The sequence below is a fragment of the Solanum pennellii genome, chromosome 2 (assembly GCF_001406875.1).
Source record: "Solanum pennellii chromosome 2, SPENNV200".
NCBI lineage: Eukaryota > Viridiplantae > Streptophyta > Magnoliopsida > Solanales > Solanaceae > Solanum > Solanum pennellii.
The window spans coordinates 12,108,570-12,126,835 of record NC_028638.1 but is presented as its reverse complement, the minus strand read 5'-3'; the positions used below and the strand labels follow the sequence as shown (position 1 = coordinate 12,126,835).

The 18,266-nt window shown below is 40.3% G+C and overlaps 1 protein-coding gene across 1 annotated transcript; it reads left to right on the top strand.

The window, feature by feature from the left end:
- Positions 1–1,356: 1,356 nt before the first annotated feature.
- Positions 1,357–3,873, top strand: LOC114075966. The gene is made up of 3 exons (XM_027914148.1): positions 1,357–1,386; positions 2,055–3,661; positions 3,796–3,873. The coding sequence occupies exons 2-3, from the start codon at positions 2,057–2,059 to the stop codon at positions 3,871–3,873; spliced, it is 1,683 nt and encodes a 560-aa protein (XP_027769949.1). The 5' UTR covers positions 1,357–1,386; positions 2,055–2,056.
- The last annotated feature ends 14,393 nt before the right edge of the window (positions 3,874–18,266 follow it).

The following is an 18,266-nucleotide window of genomic DNA, read 5'->3' as shown; positions in this document are numbered from 1 at the left end:
GAATACCCTTGTTAATTATCCATTAATTTTAAGAAGGGGGCGTGACCAGTAGCTTAGGAAGTTTGTTTTAGTTATTGAATGTGCTAAGTATGAACGGAAACCATAATCGGATTATTAGTGGTGTCGTGTTGGTGCTTGGGCTGTTTTGATTAAAGCAAACTGCAGGAAAATTCTGTTTTGGCATTATGTATATGTTGAATGTGATTATGAGTATATACTCCAAAGGATGAATACGATAAGGTAGATGTGTTGCGAATTATAAAACGAGTTATCGCTCGGTGTGTCGTTGCTTCGCTGCTATGGTTGCTGAGACGGAACTGTTTTGGGGAGGGGGCTGTTTAATATGATTCTTTGGGTTATATGTGTTATTGGTATTGCTGTGGATAATTTGGATTGTTGTCGGATTGGGACGAAGTAAGGAAAATAGGGGAAGTGCTGCCGAATTTTCGTTAGATTATTAGCTAGCTTACAAGAAAGTAAAGCACGATGTTTATCTAATTGCGGCACGATTGTTGCTTGTTATAGATTAATAGCTTGAGCAGTAAATATTGGACGTGCGGCTCGATTATTCGGTATGTAACGTTGTCCCTTCTTTCTTTGTTTGGCATGACTTTTAAAAATAAGCGAATAACGGACAGATTTGATACTTATCTCTAGAGCGTCTAAGTGACGTATATTCTTGCTTCCACAATTATTCCTCTATATATCGGCTATGTTTAAGGCTATGATGATCTCTAATATCTATGGTAGTGCTTCTTAGAGTCATTGAGATTTTACGTTTCCATATCGTATTAAAGGTTCATAATCTTGATAAAACATTAATCTTTGGTAATACTCCTTGCTGGTTCACGTTGATTGTTCTATTGAGTTATAAGAAATGATTTTAATTGCATATGGTTGCTCATAATATTCTGCTCGTGCATAGAGTCCTTTATCATTTCACCGAGTCCCGGGCCGGGTAATGTTCGTGCGGAGTTTCTTGCATATGTCACCGAGTTCCTCACTAGAGGGCCGGGTATGTATATTATATATATGATTGGTGATGAGGATGGTTATGATGATGATGATGACGGAGATGACGTGATGATTATTTTGCCGAGCCCCTTACTAGGGAAGCTGGGCACCTTAAATGTTAAATATATGCATGATTTTCACTTAAAAGGGTATATGTGTAGCGATATTTTGTTTCGACTTGCCATATTGGTATCCTGTCATCTTTACCTTATGCTTTACATACTCAGTACATTGTCCGTACTGACCCCCCTTTCCTCGGGGGGCTGCGTTTCATGCCCGCAGGTGTAGACGCACAGTTCGGTGATCCTCCCGCCTAGGATATCTACTCTGCTGATTGGGAGAGCTCCACTGTTCCGGAGCCCAGTCGTTTTGGTACATAACTTTTGTGTAGTCTTTTGCTCGTCTATGGGTATGGCGGGGCCCTGTCCCGTCGAGTTTCACTAATGTACTCTTAGAGGTCTATGGACATTATGTGGGTTGTATATATATGTTTTGGATAATGGTCTGGACATGGTTTGTTTGGGATGTCCGCTTGTACAGGGGCAGCCTTGTCGGCTGCGTACATCATTGTGTATTGTGTAGTGGCAGCCTTGTCGGCATACGTATGTTATTATGCTTTGAATAGTGGCGGCCTTGTCGGCTCGCGTATGCTGTTATGGTTGAATGGTTATGACTCCTTATGAGACAGGTCCTCTTATATATATATGACGTTGGGGTTGGCTTGATTTGATTAAATTCCATATTGTCTTAGTTTCAGTTGGTTATACTTAGCAGGTTTGTATGTGGGTGTCCAAAACGGGCACTAGTCACGGCCCATCGGGTTGGGTCGTGACAAAGAGTGGTATCAGAGCGCGGTTCTTCCTCGGAAGTGTCTACAGACCGTGTCTAGTAGAGTCTTGTTTATCGGTGTGTTGTGCACCACATCTATAAACAGGAAGCTACAGGACATTTAGGATGTCATTCTTTCTTCTTATTCTAGATCGTGCGATAGAGCTATATTAACAGGATAATCCCTCTCTAACGAATCCGTGTGTTTTCAGCTATGCCTCCAAAGAAAGCGACAGCCGCCCAGAAGGGAAAATCGGTAGCAGAAGGTACTAGTCAGACCCGGAGAGTTACTAGGGCCCGTGCCCAGTCTATGCCTGGTATGATGCTCCAGTCGGAGAGCTCTGCTACACCCCCACCGCCAGAAGAGCTTAGAGCAGCAGCAGCTCCAGTTCGGGGGACACCACCAGCCCCCGAGGCCCCAACATCTGAACCTCCAGCTCCTCAGTCAGGGGCGGAGGATAGGGCCATGAGAGATGCGGTTCAATTGCTGACTAGATTAGTGGCAGATCAGGCTCGCAGGCATGGACTAGGAGTTGATCATGCGGACAGATCTGATAGCTTAAGGGCTCGTGACTTCTTAAGTTGTAATCCTCCAGAGTTCTTTGGGTCAAGGCCCCAGGATGATCCGCAAGAGTTTATTCGTCAGATGCAGCGTACATTGAGGATAATCAAGGCTTCGGAGACCGAGTCTGTTGAGTTGGCTACGTATCGTTTGCGGGATGTAGCTATTAATTGGTATGAGTCTTGGGAGTTATCTAGGGGTGAGGGTGCTCCTCCAGCGGTATGGGATGAATTTGTGGAGGCTTTCCAGGGCCACTTCCTGCCTCCAGAGATGAAGCGAGCTAGAGTCGATAGATTCTTGCGTTTGAAGCAAAATGGCAGGAGCGTTCGAGAGTATAGCCTCGAGTTTGATTCATTGGCTAGGCATGCGCCTACTATTGTGGCTGATATGGCAGACAGGGTACATCGTTATGTGATGGGATTGGATCGTTATCTGATTGACGGTTGTATGGCAGTGACTCTTCAGCCAGGTATGGACATTGCTCGGGTGCAGGCATATGCACAGGGGGTAGAGGATCGGCACCGGGGACGTCAGCCAGATAGAGATTATAATAGAGGCCAGCATAAGAGGGCTAGATCAGCAGGTTATCCTGACGAGTTTCGAAGCGGGCAGTCTCAGCAGCATGTTAGATTTTCTTCCCAGCCAGCACAGAGTGCACCCCCACGTTTCATGGGTAGGGGGTTCGATCGTATGGGATATTCGGAAGCTGGTCAGAGCTCTAGGGCGTCAGGGTCACAGATGGGCAGGGGTTTGAGCCAGTCGAGGCCACCTTTGCCTCGGTGTTCTCGCTGTGGTAGGTCCCATCCTGGGGAATGTCGTTGGGCTACAGGTGCGTGTTTTTCTTGCGGCCGTCAGGGCCATACTATGAGGGAGTGTCACCTTAGAGGTAGTGCAGGTGGTATGGCACAGCCTACTGGGTCCGTTGCTGGTTCATCTTCTTCTGTGGCTATGCGCCCTACGGGGCAGGGTATTCAGGCGCCAGCAGGCCGTGGTAGAGGACGTGGTGGAGCTTCCAGTTCTAGCGGTCCCTCGAACCGTATATATGCTTTGACTAGTAGGCAGGATCAGGAGGCGTCACCTAATGTGATCACAGGTATATTATCACTATTCTCCCGAAGTGTGTATGCATTGATAGACCCAGGTTCCACCTTATCATTTATATCCCCCTTTGTTGCTAGTAGGATCGGAATAGAGTCTGAGTTGATAGAACCATTTGAGGTAGCTACACCTGTAGGAGATTTTGTCATAGCTACGCGAGTATATAAGAATTGTTCAGTAGTTATATATAGTCGTCGTACCGTAGCAGATCTAATAGAGTTAAATATGATTGAGTTTGATATTATCATGGGCATGGATTGGTTGGCTGCTTGTTATGCTAATGTTGATTGCAGAGGAAAGATAGTTCGATTTCAATTTCCAGGGGAACCGTTTATAGAGTGGAAGGGAAGTACAATATCTCCGAAAGGTAAGTTCATTTCATACCTCAAGGCCGGGAAGATGGTTAAAAAGGCTATATTTACCATCTGATTCGGGTGCATGACATAAAGGCAGAGGCACCGACTCTTCAATCAGTCCTGGTAGTTAATGAATTTCCCTATGTATTCCCCGAGGAACTTCCAGGCCTTCCTCCAGAACGAGAGATAGAGTTTACAATAGATGTACTGCCAGATACCCAGCCTATATCTATACCTCCTTATAGAATGGCACCTGCTGAGTTGAAAGAATTGAAAGAGCAATTGAGGGATTTGCTAGAAAAGGGCTTCATCAGGCCTAGTACGTCACCTTGGGGAGCATCGGTACTGTTTATGAGGAAGAAGGATGGGTCGCTGCGGATGTGTATTGATTATAGGCAGCTGAACAAAGTAACAATAAAGAACAGGTATCCCCTCCCAAGGATTGACGATCTATTTGACCAGTTGCAGGGTGCAAAGTGTTTTTCAAAGATAGACTTGCGGTCAGGTTATCATCAGGTGCGGGTAAGGGAGGCAGATATTTCAAATACGGCATTCCGGACCCGATACGGGCATTATGAGTTTAGAGTGCTGTCTTTTGGGCTGACTAATGCTCCAGCGGTGTTTATGGATTTAATGAATCGAGTATTTAAACCATTCCTTGATATGTTTGTTATTGTATTTATAGACGATATTCTGGTCTATTCACGTTCAGAAGAGGAGCATGCAGACCATTTAAGGACGGTACTTAGGGTGCTTCAGCACCAGAAGTTGTATGCTAAGTTTTCTAAGTGCGAGTTCTGGTTGACTTAAGTGGCATTCTTGGGGCATATTATTGGAGCTGATGGTATTCGGGTAGACACGCAGAAGATTGAGGCGGTAAAGACTTGGCCCAGACCTACGACAACTAATGAGGTACGCAGCTTTTTGGGGTTAGCAGGATATTACAGGAGATTCGTAGAAAAGTTTGCCTCAATTTCAGCGCCTTTGACAAGGCTAACTCAAAAGGCAGCCAAGTTCCAGTGGACTGATGCTTGTGAGCGAAGCTTCCAGCTATTGAAAGACAAATTGACTACAGCTCCAGTCCTAACTCTTCCGGAGGGACCAGACGGCTATGTTATTTATTGTGATGCTTCGGGTGTTGGGCTAGGATGTGTATTGATGCAGCATGGCAAAGTTATAGCCTATGCCTCCCGACAGCTTAGGAAGCATGAAAAGAACTATCCTACTCACGATCTGGAGTTAGCGGTCGTGGTTCATGCCTTGAAGATATGGAGACATTATTTATATGGTGTCCATGTGGACATCTATACAGATCATAAGAGTCTCCAATATATCTTTAAACAGAAGGAGCTGAACTTACGACAGAGGCGGTGGTTAGAGTTGCTAAAGGATTATGATGTTGATATTTTATATCATCCAGGGAAAGCGAATGTTGTAGCAGATGCTCTTAGCCGTAAGTCCATGGGTAGCTTGACAGATGTACAACCAGAAAGGAGGGATATGGTTCGGGAGATTCAGCGGCTATCCAGCCTTGGAGTCCGTCTAGCTAATTCGGAAGATAGTGGAGTTTCTATTCGAGAGGTTGCTGAGTCCTCAATCATAGATGAGGTAAAGAGACACCAATACAAGGACCCTATTCTGGCACAGTATAGAGATGCAGCTCTTCAAAAGGAAAAGACCCCATTTAAGGTTACACCTGACGGAGTGTTACGATATGAAGGCAGATTGTGTGTACCCGATACTGCGGGGCTACGACGGCAGGTTATGGGAGAGGCACACTCTGCCCGTTATTCTATTCACCCAGGGTCAACAAAAATGTATCATGACCTCAGATGCTTATATTGGTGGGATGGCATGAAAAGGGACATAGCGGAGTTTGTTGCTCAGTGCCCGAATTGTCAACAAGTCAAGATCGAACATCAAAAGCCTGGTGGATTATTACAGGAGATAGAGATCCCGACTTGGAAATGGGAGATGATTAATATGGACTTCATTACAGGCTTACCTCGCACTCAACGGAAGTATGACTCTATATGGGTTATTGTAGATAGGCTGACGAAATCGGCCCATTTTCTTCCAGTCAGGACTACTTATTCGGCTGAAGATTATGCGAGGTTATATGTCAGGGAGATAGTGAGACTTCATGGGGTTCCCACGTCCATTATATCAGACAGAGGAGCTCAATTTACAGCCAACTTTTGGAGATCGTTTCAGAAGGGATTGGGGACACAGGTGAACCTTAGCACAGCATTTCACCCTCAGACTGATGGGCAGGCTGAGCGTACTATTCAGACATTAGAAGATATGTTGCGGGCCTGTATTATTGACTTCAAAGGTAGCTGGGATGACCACTTGCCGCTCATTGAGTTTGCCTATAATAATAGCTACCATTCTAGTATCCAGATGGCACCGTACGAGGCCTTATATGGGAGAAAGTGCAGATCACCTATTGGTTGGTTTGATGTTGGCGAGACTAAGTTAATAGGCCCGGATGTGATTCAGCAAGCTGTTGACAAGGTGAAGCTTATTCAAGAAAGATTATTAGCAGCCCAGAGTCGACAGAAGTCATATGCAGATAATCGGCGTCGAGATTTGGAGTTTCAGATTGGTGACTGGGTATTCCTGAAGGTATCACCCATGAGGGGTGTGATGAGATTCGGCAGGAAGGGGAAGCTCAGTCCGAGATACATTGGGCCTTATCAGATTGTTCATAGGATAGGCAAGGTTGCCTATGAGTTGGATCTACCATCTGATTTGGAGGCGGTACATCCAGTCTTCCATGTATCGATGCTACGTAAATGTATTGGTGATCCTTCTAGAGTATTCCCTGTAGATGATGTTCAGGTAACAGAGGAGTTGTCATATGAGGAGAAACCCGTAGCTATACTTGATCGCCAGGTTAGAAGGTTACGTACTAAGGATGTGGCTTCCGTCAAAGTGTTGTGGCAAAATAATAATAGGGAGGAGATGACTTGGGAAGCGGAAGACGAAATGAAGAATAAGTATCCTTACTTGTTCCCCGTACCTGCAGGTAATTCAATTCCTAGCTTGACTATATTGATTGATAAACGAGATTATGTAGTAAGTTGTGACTCTGTGAGGCATCTGTAAGTTACGGAATGCAGGTTGATAGGTATAACTGTTAGAGAGACCTCGCTGGAATTTGTTTTTGTAAGACGCTAACTTAACATTCGAGGACGAATGTTCCTAAGGGGGGAAGGATGTTATGCCTCGTATTTTTTTATATGCGTAGTGCGCGTCATGATCTAGTAGACGTTAGTCCGGGGAATGAGATTTTATTTTAAGTTCCAAGTGATTAAAGAAATATTAGGCAAGGATGTTAATTCCAAATGTGATATTAAGTATGATTTGGCTAATGTAAGTGTCATTAACATTAAGTGAGGGATTAATTAGTGGCTGATTAGGATTAAATTAATCAAGTGGGCCCCACCACTCAAGGCAAATTAAAAGAAATCAGATTGGGAGCTGGCCCTTAGTGGGGCACGTGTAGAGGGGGGCTGCCTCCACTTCATATTATGAATGAGGTGGTGAAATGCATTGCAAACATATCATCTTCTTCACCACTTAGCTTAGGCAGCCATGGAAATGGAGAAAACCAACCATGCAACTCTCGGCCAGCAGCTACAAAAGAATTTGGTTAGTAATCTCTTTGCTTGGTGTGTTAATTCCTTAGAATGCCATTGTTAATTAGCCATTAATGTTAAGAAGGGGGCGTGACCAGTAGCTTAGGAAATTTGTTTTAGTTATTGAATGTGCTAAGTATGAACGGAAACCATAATCGGATTATTAGTGGTGTCGTGTTGGTGCTTGGGCTGTTTTGATTAAAGCAAACTGCGGGAAAATTCTGTTTTGGCGTTATGTATATGTTAAATGTGATTATGAGTATATACTCCAAAGGATGAATACGATAAGGTAGATGTGTTGCGAATTATAAAACGAGTTATCGCTCGGTGTGTCGTTGCTTCGCTGCTATGGTTGCTGAGACGGAACTGTTTTGGGGAGGGGGCTGTTTAATATGATTCTTTGGGTTATATGTGTTATTGGTATTGCTGTGGATAATTTGGATTGTTGTCGGATTGGGACGAAGTAAGGAAAATAGGGGAAGTGCTGCCGAATTTTCGTTAGATTATTAGCTAGCTTACAAGAAAGTAAAGCACGATGTTTATCTAATTGCGGCACGATTGTTGCTTGTTATAGATTAATAGCTTGAGCAGTAAATATTGGACGTGCGGCTCGATTATTCGGTATGTAACGTTGTCCCTTCTTTCTTTGTTTGGCATGACTTTTAAAAATAAGCGAATAACGGACAGATTTGATACTTACCTCTAGAGCGTCTAGGTGACGTATATTCTTGCTTCCACAATTATTCCTCTATATATCGGCTATGTCTAAGGCTATGATGATCTCTCATATCTATGGTAGTGCTTCTTAGAGTCATTGAGATTTTACGTTTCCATATCGTATTAAAGGTTCATAATCTTGATAAAACATTAATCTTTGGTAATACTCCTTGCTGGTTCACGTTGATTGTTCTATTGAGTTATAAGAAATGATTTTAATTGCATATGGTTGCTCATAATATTCTGCTCGTGCATAGAGTCATTTATCATTTCACCGAGTCCCGGGCCGGGTAATGTTCGTGCGGAGTTTCTTGCATATGTCACCGAGTCCCTCACTAGAGGGCCGGGTATGTATATTATATATATGATTGGTGATGAGGATGGTTATGATGATGATGATGACGGAGATGACGTGATGATTATTTCGCCGAGCCCCTTACTAGGGAAGCTGGGCACCTTATATGTTAAAGATATGCATGATTTTCACTTAAAAGGGTACATGTGTAGCGATATTTTGTTTCGACTTGCCATATTGGTATCCTGTCATCTTTACCTTATGCTTTACATACTCAGTACATTGTCCGTTTTGACCCCCCTTTCCTCGGGGGGCTGCGTTTCATGCCCGTAGGTGTAGACGCACAGTTCGGTGATCCTCCCGCCTAGGATATCTACTCTGTTGATTGGAAGAGCTCCACTGTTCCGGAGCCCAGTCGTTTTGGTACATAACTTTTTGTGTAGTCATTTGCTCGTCTATGGGTATGGCGGGGCCCTGTCCCGTCGAGTTTCACTACTGTACTCTTAGAGGTCTGTGGACATTATGTGGGTTGTAGATATATGTTTTGGATAATGGTCTGGACATGGTTTGTTTGGGATGTCCGCTTGTACAGGGGCAGCCTTGTCGGCTGTGTACATCATTGTGTATTGTGTAGTGGCAGCCTTGTCGGCTTACGTATGTTATTATGCTTTGGATAGTTGCGGCCTTGTCGGCTCGCATATGTTGTTACGGTTGAATGGTTATGACTCCTTATGAGACAGGTCCTCTTTATATATATATGACGTTGGGGTTGGCTTGATTTGATTAAATTTCATATTGTCTTAGTTTCAGTTGGTTATACTGTGGGTGTCCAAAACGGCACTAGTCGTGCCCATCGGGTTGGGTCGTGACACTTCCTGTCTAATTCAATGCCTTGGGGTTAAGGATGAGGAATTTCTAGCGTCAACATCAGAACCACACATTAAATATAGGAGCATTGCTATCTAAGTAACTCATAATTCACAATTTAATCTAAGAAGAACCAATCAACATACCTATTTTGTCCCTTCCATAAACCTTCATACTTCCATTACCAAGAATACAAACCAATTACATAAACAAGTTAAATTCAAGAAGCAACTACATAATTAATAATAATGTAGTCCATCTACACATTCATAATCTTCACAATTCACCATATCAATTCAAGGTTTTTATGAAATTGGGGAAAAGTCATGGGTTTAGGGAAATCTCATAGGAAATAATCAATTAACCACCAATAAATAATTAAACAACATTAATTCATCATAATTTATCACAATTGATTCATAATTTCATTTTCAAAGAAGACTGGTGTGTAGTTTAAAAACATAGATTTATAGGATTTAGAAATCAACTTTTGGAGGGACCTCTTGGGGAAAAGGATCCCAAGAGTGAAAGAAACCATACTTTAGAGATTATAAGGCCGGAAATTATATTGGAAACTTGAAGGGTTGCTCTTCTTCTTGTAGCTCTATTTGACTTCAATGGAGGTTTGGAGGAAGATAGAATTTGGGAGAGATGAGGGTGATTTTTTGTTTCAACTTTGAGACTTTATTTGAGTGTTAAAATTGAACTAAAACTGACCCTAAAACGTTATACATTAACCCATTAAATTACCCAAAATACCCATCACTTAAATGGATCTTTTTGTGATGTCAAAAAGCTTCAAATACGATGAATTGGTAAGTGGCTTCGCTTCGCGGGGTTGATTTTACGATTTATTTCTGTAATCCGGGTTGAGACAGTGATCTTCGTGTAGGCCCACGTCGCGAGGCCATGTTCAAATATCCCCGTGATAGCTGCGCGTCATGCAACAGCCACAAAAATCCTTGTGCACGTAGGCTGCTTTGGCAGCCTGCTCGCCCAAGTTTGGGTCCACCCCAAGTCCCCTTCCGGTGATCTTTGGGGTGTCCTGGCATATGTTTTGACCCTCTATGCTACATTTTACCTACTCACAGTCTTTTTACAAGTTTTGCGCTTCATATGAACTTTCAAAACCTTCACGAAACATAGGGACATCACTAGTTCAATTTAGCTAGTTTTCGGACGTCAAGGACATTCTTTAATGCTATGGCTCCAATACATCTGAAAGAAGTTATTTACACCATGGGGTGTTACAATATCCCCCCCCCCCTCCGTCCGCTTATTAACGTTCTTTCCCGAATTACACCTCATACCTTCTATTGGGAAAAAGAAGTAGACTCAAGTCTAGCAGCAAACCAACCAAAAATATCATAATGAGCCAAAGCTCATTGGAGGAATTCTAACTTCTTTTTACACATTAACGTAGCATTAATGCATGGGAAATTAATCCACAATTCATGACACATAAAAGCTCATCATTTACATCACTTACGAAGGAACTACCTTCTCCATTACAACATGAGCTCAATATGAACATTTTCAAAGAGGTATGATGCTAATTTCTTGTCAATGCATACCAAAACATGCCCAAACCACTTCTCATGAAAGAAATATATCACACCACAAATTTAAGTGCATGTTAATCATGAGAGTCATATTTCACAAAAACTAGATTTATGTATAAATTCATTCCAGAATGTGAAAATGCTAGATAAACATGATCAGTTCAATACTATTCATATAACTCATTTAAGAGAAAGATACTAAACTTAACTTTGGATAGGAGCACAGAAAGAGATGAGGGTAATGGGTCTTCATGTCAGCCTTGGCCTCCCATTTGCAACCTCAAAAAGGTGGTTCCTCTATAGAACTTTTAGGAGGCAACCTATTTGCTCCTCAATATCTTAACTTGGCGATCCAAAATTTCTACCGGGACATCTTTATAAGAAAGGCTCTCTCTTACTCCTAAACCTTCTAGAGGGTGAATTGACATTGGATCACCGGCATACTTCTTGAGCATAGATACATGGAACACCGAATAATCGAGGTCAATTCGATTGGCAACTCTTACTCATATGCCACCTCCCCTACACTTTTAAAAATCATATAAGGCCCCACATAATGGGGAGTAAGCTTTCCCTTCATTCAAAACCTAATCACCTCTTTCATGGGTTAAAGATTCAAATAGACCTAATATCCTACTTTTAATTCAAGGTCCCTCTTTCTATTATCATCATAGGATTTTTGCTGTCTATAAGACGTCTTCAACCTCTCTCTTATGAGTCAAACCTTCTCTGTGGCATCATACACTATTTCGGGACCAAAAAGAGCAAAATCACTTACTTCAAAAAATCCAATAGTGGAATGAAACCTCCTACCATAAAGGGACTCAAAAGGTGTCATACCAATACTCGCATGATAGCTATTGTGTAGAAGAATTATATCAAAACAAGGTGTTCATACCAATTCCCTTTGAAATAAATCACACAAGCCCTCAACATGTCTTAAAGTGTTTGGATGGTATGCTCTGCTTGTCCATCCGTTTAAGGGTGGAAAGTGGTGCTACGTTTAATTTGGGTACCAAGCCCTCTTTGGAATGATCTCAAAAAATGTAAAGTGAATTGGGCTCCTCTATCCAAAATGATCGACAAGGGGGCCCCACGTAACTTCACAATCTCCTTAACATACAATTTCGCATGCTCCTCCGCCAAGGCAAACCTACCACGAAGTCCATGTTGAGATCTTCCCGATTCCAAGTGGGGATATCAATATCTTGGGTTAGACCACCCGGGCCTTGATGTTCGGCTTTTACTTGTTGGAAATTTGGGAACCTCGACACAAACATAGCTACATCCCTATTCATTCCATTAAACCAATAAATATCATGTAATTCATGATACAACTTGGTTTCCCCTTGATGGATGGAGTATCGAGATCCGTGAGCCTCATCCATGATTTTCTCCCTTAAACCATCCACATCCGGCACACATAATCTCACTCTGTACCTAAGTACCCCATCCTCCCCTTGGGAAAAATATTCATTATTCTTGTTAAGGATCGATTCTTTCAACTCCACCAATTGAGGATCAAGATGTTGCTTGGAGTTCACATGAACAACTAGAGATGAATCAGAGTTATGACGGACCATGAAACGACCCTTTGAAACTTCTTCTAGTGGGACACGCAACCAGGCTAACCTATGTACATCTTTCACAAATTCTTTCTTATCATCGCCCACATGAGCCACACTACCCATGGACACTCGACTTAGTACATCCGCTATCACATAGGCTTTCCCGGGATGGAAAAGGACACTCATGTCATAATCCTTTAAAAGTTCTAAACATATTTTTTGTCGTAGATTCAAGTCTTTTTGAGTGAATACATATTTGACTCTTTTGATAAGTGAACACATAAACATATACTCCATAGAGATAATGTCTCAAAATTTTCAAGGCAAACACCACAGCCGCAAGCTCAAGTTCATGAGTTGGATAATTCTTCTCATGTGGCTTGAGTTTTCCAAAGGCATACGCTATGAGTTTTCCATGTTGCATGAGCACACATACTTTAACCACCGGGGAGCCATCACGATAAATCACAAAACCTTTGGTACCCTCCGGTAGGGTCAATTCATGAGCGGAGGTAAGTCTATATTTCAATAATTAGAATTCTTTTAACATGATTCCGACAATATTAATTTGGACTTTTTTTAGGGTTAAGGACATTTATTGAGATGTGATAGATGAAAATCCCTCAACAAACCTCCTGTAGTAACCGTCCAACCCTAGAAAACTGTGAATGTCGGTAGGATTCAAAGGTCTACACAAACTTTTGACATCTTCCGTCTTTCTTGGATAAATCTCTACCCCTTCACTAAAGACAATGTGACCAAAAAATGCAACCGATCTCAACATAAACTCACACTTGCTAAACTTAGAAAAAATTTGGTTATCCTTGAGAACTTGCAATATGTTATGACCCAACAGTACCCCCTATAAGTTAGGGCCTTCCTGAATCGAAACAGAGCGTACTCGACCTCTCAGAGTTCTTGTACAATCCCTTTGACTTCGTTCATTGCAGCCAAATATGAAAAGTAGTGCGGAATTAAAACTTTTAACACGAAATAATATTACTTCAAAAATTTCTATTTTATAGAAAAACACAATGAAAGGCTATGTCTCAATGCTTCCATCTTAGACATACAAATATATATCAGGACACGACTCATAGTTCATCATATAGAAAATAGCTAAGTCCATTACTATACATTCAATAAGAAAATCCAAACATCATGATGTCCTCAAATCTAGTGAGGACATACAAACTCTTTACTTAAATGAACACTAATCCAAGCTTCCAATTTGAGAGTTCTTTAAAATGCCACCAACACCATTATAGATACACAAAATGTATTGAATTAGCACAAACACATGTACTAAGTATGGAATAATGCAAAAATCGTGATAAATAGACTTTTGTAAGAAACATGCACTTTTTTAATAAAACATTATAGTATAAACGTAGGAAAAAGATTTAACACCTTAGAAATATATAAGATATTAGATAAACTTTTTATCAAATATTGAAGAATGTTACAGTGAACTAAGTTCAAATTCACAGTGACCTCTTTTAGCTTGCAACCTTCTCACAAAAAGTTATCCTATGACTCACTTAAGTGAGACAAAGAGAGATCGCCCAGACACCCTCTCTAAGAACACCTAAATGATCCTTAAGACTACCTAATATAGTACCGTTCTAACTTTTTTTTTTAACTCCCTACCTAGAATTAGTCTAAGACTCACCTATGTAAGAAATGAAGAAACCGCCCATACTCCCTCTTCAAGCCTACCTAAGCAATCCTCAAAGATACTCTAGATAAGTATTTTTTTTATTAACATTCATTTACTAAAGTCATTATGTTCATTAAGTAGTTTAGGAAACATTCATCACTTGTGGACATTTACTTAATGGTCTTTAAGAAGACCTAGGGAATTTACACACTAACATCTTCAAAGCTAATTGTGCAATGTCAAGATAGGGTCCCATTCACTACCTAAACTTTATAGTACTTATCCAACACTATCATGTATCTCACATGATGAGAATAGTCAATAACCGACATAGACCATACATGTTAGGCGTGGAATCCGGAGTCTACCCTACTCCGATGGAGGGTGACATACTTGCCAAAGGTAGAACAAGGACACATCCCATGTAGGCACATGGTTAAGGAATATCAAAGTTTTTTATCCAATCTAGTCTAATTCTAAAGTAGAGATGCATTTTACTCTAGTCTCCTTCTTAAGTAGAGATACAAACCATAACATATTCACTCGGTGCTAGCCTTTGTTATAAGGAATTAAGTTAAATAAAAAGTTGTTTATGAAAAGGTACAATCTCTTACTCATTACCTAGTCAGAATGAACATACCAAAGATGGGTCCACTAGGGATGCCACTCAATGGTCTATAAGAATAAATCATTCTTTAACTTCTTTCTACATAGAAGGTTCCACATAATACTCATTCTTAGAAGGGCACTATTTTAGGTGTACCGATCCTAGAAATTCATTCCACATTCATCCATAGACATACAAGACAAGGCTGCCTACACCTACTAAGTCAAGATGTTCATATTTATAATGTACATTTATCAAGTAAGGTCTACAAAGTCAAGACACACAGATCTTCACATATAACATATCATTCTATAAGCACATAGGCATAACCAACATCATATATAGGTCACCCTATTAGCTACTATAATGTAATCAATATAACCATCATAAGACTCACATAATAAAGTAGGAAGAAACATGCATTAACTCTAAGACTACACACACAAGGACATAGTCATAGTCTCACATGATCAACTAACAACTTCAATAGAAGAACCACATACTTTCACATTATCAACATGTAGGTAGATATAATCCTGCTTCACATAATCAACTACACAAATCATCATAATAGTTCAAGAAGTTTCTGACAAGGACATGATTATAATAATATATAAGGAAACGCCGACGAGGCCACATAACCCACAAGTAATGCATATAGAATACCACCATAAGTGGACATACAATTCACAATATGTCAAAAACTACATTGCATAAAATAAAGAGAATTAGGGCAGAGTACCACCAATTCATTCTCACCACTTCAATCCATAGCTAAATCATCAAATTCAATAACACAAGGCCCTTACCCATATTCATGATCATCAATTCAATACAAAAATAATAATAATCAATGAATGTAAATAAATTCAATATATATTTATCAATCTAAGACAGCTTATACATTAATTCAATACAACTCTTACATAATTCAATAGCCACTAGAAAACTACACTAGAATTCATAAACATAAAGTCAAGATCATAACATCCAAAATATATCCAATTAGAAAAGATTATGTTTGGCATGGTTTCATGAAGAATTTAAGATAAAATAATCCAATTAACATCCATTCAATCATAATCAATGATCTAAAACATTTTATCGAAAGACCCATGGCTAAAATTCAATTTAGAGGAATTTATGTTTTTGGATCATCTTTGAAAATAAATTGAATTTACTCCTTGAAGAAAGATATTTCAAGGATGAAGAACCATAACTCAATTGTGAATAAAATCACACAAGATTATTGTAGAAAAACATGGAAATTTAATCTTCTTCCTTTGTGAGTCAAAACGTCATCAATGATGGTTTTCGGAGAGAAGAGATGGAGATATTTTGTCTTTGACATGAGGGTTATGATTTGAAGGGTGAATTGGTGTTTAAAAATGTCTAATAACCGCCAATACAAGCCCCTCAAATAGCAAAAAGACCCCTGAAATTATAGGACCTTTCAACAAAATCAAACTCAAATTATAAGTTTCGGAAATAAATTATTGAACCAGTGGAGTCCGCTATCAGTGCCCGACGCGCCTGTGTTTCACCAAGCAACAACCCTGCTTCCTTGAGCAACTTGCTTAGCCAAAGTTTGGGGTCCCTTCGTTGAAACCTAGGGCGATCCTTGGGGGGTCGAACCTTGATATTTCCACCTCAATTAATCTAATATACATGTTATACATATTAGGAACCTCTCCCATAAATTTAACCTCAAAACAACACATAAAACTTGACGAAACACGTTAAGGCGCACAAGCACGTTACAAGGCAAAACTTTCGAACGTCTAGGACGTTCTTAGACGTTTGACCTCCAAACATATTAAACTTGAGAAACTACATATAAAAACTATTATTAACCATTTTATGACTTTAAAACATCATGACACAACCGTTAGGTTCTTGTTCAACCTAGTTCATTTTTTAGGGTGTAACACAAAACAATCCTCAAGAGTCTCATATGATCATTCTCACTCCTAGAGTATATCAAAATTACATCAATGAGGACAATCACACACAAATCAACATGATTTCTAAAAACTCGATTCACAATGTCCATGAATGTCGATGGGGTATTTGTTAGACCAACTGACATCACTAGAAACCAAAGTGACCATGTGTTATTCGGAATACCGTTATAGGAATATCAACCTCCCTCACTCTAAGTTAATGATACCTCGACCTCAAGTCAATCTTTGAAAAGTAACTCGCTCCTTGGAGTCGATCAAACAAATAATTAATCCTAGAGAGCACGTACTTGTTCTTTATTGTGATTTTGTTTAGTTAATGATAGTCGATGACCATTATTAATAACCCATCCTTCTTCTTTACAAACGGTATCGGAGCAGCCCATGGATAAATGTTTGGTTAATAAAGACCTTATCTAAAAAATCTTTTAGTTGAGCCTTTAGCTGTTTCAATACGAGCGAGGCCATCCGATAAGGAGGAATTGAATTAGGTTGCGTATACGGCAATAAATCTATGTCGAAATCCATATCCCATTCGGGAGGAATTCCGGGAAGGTCAATGGGAAAGAAATACGGAAATTCACTCACTACGGGTAATGACTCTATTTGAGGGACCTCGTATTCAAGATCCCTAACTTTTACTATGTGGTAGAGAATACCCTTTGTAATCAATCTGCAAGCTGTTAGACATGAAATGATCTTACCTCTAGGATTAGAGTTCCCTCCTTTCTACTCAAAAATGGGTTCATTTGGAAATTACAAATTTGACTACCATTTTCCTACAATCAATAGAAGAAAAGCAATCATGCAACCAATTAATTCCCAATATAACATTAAAACTAGCATATAATGTTCTATCAAGTCTAATAATTTAACTCTTTAGGGGAAGGAAATAGGAAAACCTTTATAGACTTCTCAACAACTACATAATCACCCACCGTGGTAGAAACCGAAAAATAGTATATCAAACTTTTTGGTTACAAGAAGGGTCACCAAATGACAATGTAGCTCTCAGATCCAACAAAGCATATACATCAAAGGAAAATAGTTTTAACATACCAGTGGCCACGTCCGTTGAGATCTCTTGATCACTCCGGGAATGGAGAGCATATAAGTGATTCTTTTTAAGAGCATCCGGATTTAGGGCACTTGCTTGAGCTTGAAAATCCCTTTTTTTAGACTCATCACAGGGTAATATCTTTTCATGTGACAACTCTTGCAACAACCATAGCAATTACCAGTGCTAACTAGGCACTTACCATCATGTCTCTTATCACATTTTTCTCAAAGAGGCTTCTCAACATAATATCTTCTACCTTTACGCTCTTGGGGCTTGGGAGTAGGCATCTTACTCTTGTTGACCCTTGGTGCATTAGAAGAGACTTGATTGGAAAACCTCTTCTTGAAACTTGTCTTGTATTTAACCTCAAATCAAGTCTTAGAAGAATTCCAATATTTGGTTCTTACCTTCTTCAACTCCGTACAAACTTGCTTAAGATTTTCCTTCTCAATTTGTTCGATAGGAGC